Source organism: Fukomys damarensis, unplaced genomic scaffold (genome assembly GCF_012274545.1).
Source record: "Fukomys damarensis isolate Sample0158 unplaced genomic scaffold, DMR_v1.0_HiC HiC_scaffold_23, whole genome shotgun sequence".
NCBI lineage: Eukaryota > Metazoa > Chordata > Mammalia > Rodentia > Bathyergidae > Fukomys > Fukomys damarensis.
In genome coordinates this window covers 30742981-30751579 of record NW_022900935.1, presented here as the reverse complement: position 1 = coordinate 30751579, position 8599 = coordinate 30742981, and the positions used below count along the sequence as shown (strand labels likewise).

Here is an 8599-nt window from a genome sequence, read left to right as displayed (position 1 = left end):
GCCTTGATCTGTGTAGCCCAGGCTGGCCTCAGTCATGGTGGTCCTCCTGCCTCACCATCCCAAGTGCTGGGATTACAGCCATGTGTCACCATGCTTGACCCTCCATTAAAATTTTTTGTCCTGCTGCCTTACTGCTACTGACAAGCCTTGAGTAACGTCAGCACTTAAAAGCTAAGCATCTGAATGTGGATTTCAAGGTTTGTGGAGAAAAATAAATGGTGCTATACAAGAATATGCTGTGTGTGAAGGGTATTAAGTACTGTCTGTTGATATTGGATGAACTGGATTAAGTAATCCAGAGAAATCCTTATGTTTGAATGCATTCTATTCTGGTAAAACTGCTGCTAACCAGCCAGTTTTCATATTTATTACCACTTTCTGTTGTTTGAAAAAAGTTACAAATTACTATGTTTTACTGATTTCTTTGATAAATAGTAGCACAAACCCCAGGATTCTCAAAAGTAGGTCCCAGCAAACCAAAAATTAAACTACAGAAAAGTGACAAATAGGTGTCTCAGGTTTAATAACAAAAAGGCAAAGGGTCACTAGTATGGCCAAATCTTTTCTCACATCCCCAATTCCCAGATCCTTTCTACCTTCGTAATTTTAAATATAGTTGTAGCTGACTGGGTTAAAAACTGACCTTAGGAAATAAAATTCAGCACCTCTTCTTAAAAAAAAAAGAACAAGAAAAAAAATATTACAGCTGCCAGAAGAGCAGCTCTTGATCCTTTTTCCACATAGATACCCTTATATCCACAGGCGGCCATTTGGACTAAAACCAAATTGAATTCATTACTCATTCCCTCTTCGGCTCTTCTTATGGCTTTTCTTTGACCTGAAATAGAAAATACATAAATCATTAAATTAAGGAGCAAGTAAGGACTTTTGAGAAACACTATGATATGGGGACACTTATGAGTGTGGAACTGACACTTAATAGTCATTTAAAGTGCTTGATGATTTAGGCGCCCCCATCTCAGGAGTATTGTAAATCGGCATTAAGTCAATATAACCAGTGAGGAAAACACCTCTCAAAAACTTAATAGCGCTTTTGATTTCTAATGAAATCAAATAATAGGGATTTCTAATGAAAGATGTTAAAATGTTACATTTTAAAACTTGGTACTTAAAACCCAGGTACAGGTTAGGTGTTTAGCTTAGTGGCAGGGTGCTTGCCTAGAAAGCGTGAGGCCCTAGGGTTCAGTCCTCAGCACCCAAAACAACTAAAACCAACCCAACTTAAAAAAAAAAAAAGCCCTACCGTAAGAAAGAAAAAAACACTAGCAGATCTTGTGAGACCACAGTTCAACCATTATTATCCAAAGTCACAAAGGAAAAAAAGAATGCAAAAGAGACTCTTAGTAATTCTCAGGGTAAGAGGCCACTATCATCTTAAAATAAATGAGAATTCCCATTGCCTTTACACTCATCAAAACAAGATGTCAGGCAGGCCCAACTTTGTTGTAACTAAGACTTTGGTTTCCATTGTTTTTATTTGGTTTGGTTTTTTGACACTATGCAGTTCAGGCTGACTTAAACTCACTGTGTAGCCCAGGCTGGTCTTAAAACCAACAGCTATCATCCTGTCTCAGCCTCCCCAGATATAGGCGTGTGCCCCCATGCCTAACTTGAGATTTTAATTTCCGAACAAAGATTTATATTTTTGTTAAAATAGAGGTCAACATTTACCTATCAGGAGACTTTGAGTGGCTCCTGTGTCTGTGACTACGGTGATGACCTATGAAAGAAAAGGACACTGGATGAGTCAGATTCTCCCTCTTACATATCCTGAACTGTCATTCACACTTCCCCTAATTCCACCCACTGGTTTATTACTTATGTAGCTTATGCTGGGAACATCTCTTGTTGGCAGCACCTCTCCAAATGGTGTGTATGTGGCAGGGAAAGTAGTAATGAAACCAAAAGCACTGAGAGCATTACGGCTAATTTCATAAACATCACATTGGATTTTTACCACCCTGCAGGCCTTATTCCAATAATTTCAGATGAAAATACTGAAGCCCACCATACAAGCAAAACTTGGAAGTCAAGATTTGAGTCTCGTTTTTCTTTCTGTTTTGGTGGTACTGGGGGATGGAACCTAGGGCTTTTTCATTTGAGCTACATCTCTTTTTTATTTTGGACAGAGTTTCATCAAATTGCTAAGTTTCCCAGGCTGGGCTTTGAAGTCCTGCCTCAGCCTAGTGCTAGATTACAGAGGTGTGCTACCATGTCTAGCTAGTAAGCTAATTTTCAAATTCTATATCCCATTTCCTTTTCTGAGAGGCAACAAGGTTAGGTACTTCTGTATTGTACTGTGTAAGGGTAACTCCTCCTCAGATTTGTTAAGACAATCAGTAACGACAGCCCAAATGCTATACCTGGGGACTTGGAGCGGGATCTGTGTCGTCGATCTCGGGACCTGCTTCTGTGGCGTCTTGGGCTCTTGCTCCGATGCCTTTCTCTGCGGGGTGAAGGACTATGGAAAAGACTGATCAGCTTGCCAGGTCTGTTTGGTAATACAGACCCAGTAGTACCACTCGTTCCCCAATCTCCATGAGAAATGAGTGAAGGCCTACCTTCTTCTTTTGGGAGATCGACTCCGCCTGCAGAAAAAAGTAAGGAAAAGGTTAGTGTACTGGATGTTGCAGATTGCAAAATTGGCCCCAATTCCTTGGGGCGGTGGGATGGGCTGGGGATGAATCCATTGGTCCTGATTCTATCTTACCTTTCTCTGTATCCATGTCCTTTGTCATGTAACTTTATAGTACCTTTCCTATTTTTGGTGGAGGGGGTATGGGGATCGAATGCAGGCCCTTGTGCTTGCAAGGCAGGTGACAGAATCACTGAGCTAAATCCCTAGCCCATACCTTCCTTATTTTAATGCAGGGATTACTCAAGTGACTTGCTTCAGCCAGTAGTATATTTGCAAATATGACACAAGCATATACTGGGAAAACATTTGCTTGAATGACTTATGTATTCTAAGCTATCCTTACCAAGGCCAGCTTGTGCCAGCCAGTAAAAGGTAAAAGGTCAGCAAGCATAGATACTCCAAACACTGCATACAAAGTCTGGCTTAAATCACTGACCACATACTTGTGAACTAAAGGAATGTTTTTGTTGTCTGCTAGTGACAACAACGTGTGGTGGTTTTGCAGCAATAGGTAACTAATACACTGAGCAGACATTGCTGTCATTTTTCCTTCCCTGAAATCCAAACTCCTACGCTATAATACTCAAAATATAAGTACTAGCGCCTTACCTTCTGGGAGACCTACTCCTGCTCCTCCTGTAGCGTAGTGTGGGAGAGCGACGGGGCTTGTCCAAGTCTCGGTAGCTTCTCCGGCGATGATCAGGTGATGGGACTCTTTCCAGCTGTAAAGAAGATGGATGGCTCAGTGATGGGCACAGGCTTTACAGTCAACTAGAAATACTGATTACATTTCCCTCCCCACCCTGTCCTGAAGCCCATTTCCAATTGACTTTGTAACACAGTTATGTGACTACATGGAGGGATAACCACAAAGACAAAAAGAACTACAGTGAAAGTGCCCAATAAAATCTCATTATTCTAGGTTATATCATCTTCTGGGACTGCAAGAATTATGCTTGTCTCAAGAAGATTTCCAACATGAAAGAAAAGGTACAACTCAATTAAATTTAAATAAAAAGCTGTGGTGTATCTAAATCTTCAAAAATAAATTTCTCCCTTAGTGCTGCCAACTGACACTAACCAACCTGGTAGTAATAACCATGAATAGTGCCCAGTCAATAGTATAAAAATATCATATACTATTAAAAGACTTCATGGAAATGACTGATTCCAGGTCTGGGGGATAAATATACCAGATGTGACTGGAACATACATGAGAATGCAAGGAAGCTATTAAATACTTGAATAATTACAAGAAATCTCAGGAGTCAGACTGCAGAAGCCTCCACTGGCCAAAGATGGGACAACCTGAGCACAACGTGGATAATAATGGAATAAAACATCAAATTTGCTTAAGTCAGCTCATAAGGTTTCCAGAGGCAAAAGAACATCATCAACCGACTCTAAGGCAGGTAAAGGAAAAGGAACAATTTCCTTTCCGACATAAACTACCTGTGAAAAACTAAATGCTGATTTGAAATGTTTTCTATATTTTTGGTTTTTGACTACGTAGTTCAAACTGACCTTGAACTCACTGTAGCCGGGAAGATCTCAAATTTGCAGTGAACACCCTGCCTCAGCCTCCCAAGTGCTAGGATTTACAGGTGTGCACCACCACACTTGACTCTGGAAATTTTTTTTTTAAATAGGTATATTCCAGGTGAAAATGATGGAAGAAATGAAATACCTACAATATATCATCATTTTACAAAGCCTGATGGAGCTAGTGATTCATCAGTGGATCCTAACATCACAGGAAGTGAGACAGACCTTGCACACCCCAGGGGAAATACATACCAATACCATTGCTATGAAACAGTGTTGCTATACTCCAAAGTGAGATAAAAATCCCCCTGAACTATTTAAGCCTGTAGATCTAATAGTTTATAGGAAATACAAGGGACTATTAAGTAACATCACAGGGCAAATCAGACTCCATAAAATAACCTGACAGAATGAGGTACTGGGGCTAGGAGAGAGAGTACAGTTGTTTGAAAACAAATGTCAGCATTATAATGAGCTTTGCATTAACACCAATGCATGAAAGTGGTCTAGGACTCTAAGAAAGCTGACAAGGCCCCAGTCAGTGGCATCCTGTAAGAACAGAAACAGGCATATGCTGTATAATACTTTTCTATCACCTGCAGATTGCATATAGGATAGTCCCATAGATTATAATGGAGCTGAAAGATCCTTAGCACCCAGTGACATCACAGCTGTGGTGTGAGGTATTACGGGTTTACAGTGATGTCTGGGTAAATAAATCTACTGTGCTGCCAGTCATACAAAAGTAAGTGCGGACAATTATGTACAAAAAAATGTAATACTATTATTTTTTACCATTATCTTAAAATGTGGTCCTTTTAAGTTTGTGTTATGCTGGCAGATGCCTCATATAGCTCATGTTTACTGTGCCTCTTTATTCCATCAAAAGGTCATATGGAAAGATCCGTACCATCTAGGTTTGTCTAAGTACATTTATGTTGATGTTCCCACTACAAAAACCAGCCACGAAGAATGTATGCTGACCACTAAGTGAAACATGGCTGCAAACTGTTTTTGGAGGAACACTTTGCATCTCCACATTGCCACCTCAGGAACCTCATTAGTCAAGATGAATCAATGAATATCACCAGTCACATGAGAAGTGAAGTCATGGTGGGCTACAGCAGTAGCAACCAACTGAAGTAGACACCTCGAGGAGTCTGATACTGAATTGTCAGAAAGTATGAGTTATGTATGCAATGTTCAAATGAAACATGCCATCAAAAAGGGGAACAATCAGCAAGAGATACTTAGGAACGAATAGCTGGATTTTTAAAAAGTGAAACTGTCAGTTATCCATATCAAGTAAAAGTAATTAGATCTTACTTCACAGGTGTTATAGCTTTTATCTAGATGTGCCCCCAAAGCGAAATACACTCATATGGGAATGACTACTAGATCATGGGTGTGATAACCGGATCAGTCCACTGACTGGCTATGGATGGCACTAAATAATAATAGACTTGTAGCCTGAATGGCATAAAAAGGGAAAAGAAGGCTTCATTTAACACTTACAATAGTCTTGAGAGAAAATTACTATCCTTATTTTACAAAGGAGAAAATTAAGGTTAAGTAATTTTTATAATTATACCTCTACTATGGAACTGAGGACATAGCTATGGGTTTAACCCCCAGCACTAGTAAATGGCAGCAGTAAGATATGAATTATGGGGTATTTGATTCTAAAGTTCATATTTTAAAGGGAAAACAATGTTTTTTTTCTTGGTACCGGGGATTGAACTCAAGTCCTTGCACTTGCGAGGCAGGCACCAGAACCACCGAGCTAAATCCCCGGCCCAGGTAAATATTTTTTAAAGAAGATTAAAAATTAAAGTTTGAAACACAAAGATCATTCCCATTCCTCCTCAGCCTCTCAAATTCTTAGGTGCCTCACCTTCTCATCCTCTTCCTCTTCCTCTTCACTAGACTCCACATCATCCATGTCTTCTTCTAAAGCACTAACTCTAGGCTCCAGCTGCTCAGCTTCTTCTAGCACGTAACGTTTCTGTAGAGAACAAAGTGAAAGTTACAGGTCACTGCCATCTCCTCTATGTCCTGAGGCCCCAACACTGGGCTTCTGACATTGACAGAAAAGCCATGGAACAACAGCTGTAGTGATTTCATTTCAAAGACAACTGAAACTTTCCAAAAGTTTAATATACCTGGAATCTGTATACTCTTTTAATTGCTTCTACAAACATAAATACAAAGCTGGAAGGAAGAAATTCACATGCAGTTCTATTTCTGATGGTCTTATACTGTAAGATACACAGAAAATTCAAAGGCTAATAAGTTTATGGCTGAGAATGGGTTGCTTGGCAGTTCCAAGAAAAGAGACCCAGCCAGATGGAATGTCTGGGGCATAATGCGACTCACCATCTCCTTGACTAAGGATATAAAGAATGTTGGGTGGCCAGGACAGGCAGCTGTAGAATAATGAGACTCGTGTGTATGCTATTTAACTCTCATGTATCCTTCTTAAAATTCTATAAAGGTTGGAAGAAATGAAGTATGTAACAGGACTACAGGAGTTTAGGATCCAAGGATGGTATCCAACAGAACACAGAAAATACTTATCAGACTCTGGAGAGTCTGAAATTACTTCTATTTTTTTTTTAATATAAAATTTTGTACTAAAATATTGCTCATAGTAAATAAGAGGTGATACTATGAATTCCATTTCCCTCTTAAAAATTGTCTTTAGTGGTTCAGATTAATAGGAATTTGTTGATCTTCTATTGTTCAGACAATTTAAAATATATTTCATAAAATCACACTTTAACAGTGTATTGAATAGTCACACTTGGTAAAACATAGGGAAGGACAGTCAGTAATTACGGGAAAAACATTTCCAAAGTGAAGTCAAATAATTAACCCTGGAAGGCTAGAGTATGTTGATTTGCTTTACTAGACGAAGATATTAAATACCCCCTTATGCATTGCCAGTTTAATGACCATAAGTAAATGGAGCATAACTTTTTTAAGCTTCTTCAAAATTTGCATGCTTGATGGAACAGTAAAAGCTAAAGTATATGAAGTACGTGTAAATTTAGTTCAGTTGTTTATGGACAGGTGTGACTTCATTCCTGTTCCTACTACTTGTAGGCATAGTAACTTGAAATAGTTCTAGGAGCTGTTCAGTAGCAACATGACATAGAGCTCTGATGTCAAAGAATCTTTTTCGTGCTCTTAGTGTGTCAACTCTTCAAAAACTTCTTGAATTTGCTGTAGGAGCTTTGTATTCAGTTGTTCTACATCACCAAAATTCATTGAATTCAGTTCCTCTCTGTTGCAATATAGATTGTGGCTCTCAGCATTAGCTTCTGTACTAAAGATAGTCCCTTCTTTCTTCTGTGCCTGTTGTGACTGTGAGGCCACAAAACACTGTCATGGCAAGAAGTGGCACATGAATATTACAGTAAGCTCAAGTCTGTATTTTGTCTGTTCCACTATTCCTTATGTACAGTTTGAGATGCCAGTTACACTTCTACCTATCCATTTTGCGGGATATTTTGGTACTTGAGATTCAAATTGTGGGAGTAATTTTTTAACTGGCTTGTGCCTAAATTTAGGTGATTCTGGGGGCTTTTAAAACATTCAGAGTCTGAGTCCCAATCTTTATTTTGTGCATACCGTATGATCCAGCTTATTTTCTTACTCAAAATGGCTTTAAGTCCTTCATAAGTACTACTGGAAAGCTCATATGGAGGACAATCTTGGTTTGCAATTAAATAGTATTTTTCAAAACACTCTATGGCCCCTTATTGATTTGGTGTACAAAAGATCAGATTTTGGCACTCTCAATATTTAACTCAAAACAAATGTGGCAAAAAGAGAGTGTTTCTTAGCCTATTCATGGCTTACAAACACTGCAAATGTTATCACTCCTCAAATCATTGTCTATCAACTGTTCCTCTTTGTTCATAATTCCTTGTCCAGCACTGTGAGTCACCACAGACTCTCTACATGTGGCTTGGGGTGCTCGACTATTGTTTCTGGCCAACTTCTTAAGTATTTGTGTTTGAAAGAATGAAAATACATTCCAAAGAAACTCCTTGCCAACAACATCAAGGTACAGCCAACAAAAGCTAAACTGAGTTGGACATGGTGGTGCTTGCCTATAATCCCAGCACTTGGGAAAGCTGAGGCACAATTACATTTTAAGCCTTGCCTCAAAAAAAAATTCCACAACCGGGTTAGGGATATAACTCAGTACAAAGGCCCTGGGTTCAATTCTCAGGATGTATGTGTGCTAAACTGATGACCTGTGGGTTGGTTACCAAGAACAGAATCAGAGTAAACAGTCACCCACTCCCACCCCTGCCAAGCAGTACTGGAGACTGAATGTAGGGTTTTCACACTGACCTGCATTCCCAGCCCATATATACATACATA

General features: G+C 39.3%; 1 protein-coding gene and 1 pseudogene across 2 annotated transcripts in view; both read right to left on the bottom strand.

Moving 5' to 3' along the window:
- Positions 1-702: 702 nt before the first annotated feature.
- The window catches only part of Prpf38a (pre-mRNA processing factor 38A), an 18032-nt gene continuing 10135 nt past the window's right edge, over positions 703-8599 (bottom strand). For both annotated transcript variants that reach the window (XM_010610320.3, XM_010610322.3), the window contains exons 5-10: positions 6099-6209; positions 3269-3381; positions 2583-2609; positions 2385-2482; positions 1693-1741; positions 703-838 (exon numbers count right to left, since the gene is read on the bottom strand). In XM_010610320.3, coding sequence (XP_010608622.1) covers positions 796-838; positions 1693-1741; positions 2385-2482; positions 2583-2609; positions 3269-3381; positions 6099-6209 — 441 coding nt within the window. In that variant the 3' untranslated portion in view covers positions 703-795. The remainder of the gene's footprint in view (positions 839-1692; positions 1742-2384; positions 2483-2582; positions 2610-3268; positions 3382-6098; positions 6210-8599) is intronic.
- LOC104852562 lies at positions 6917-8575 on the bottom strand (annotated as a pseudogene).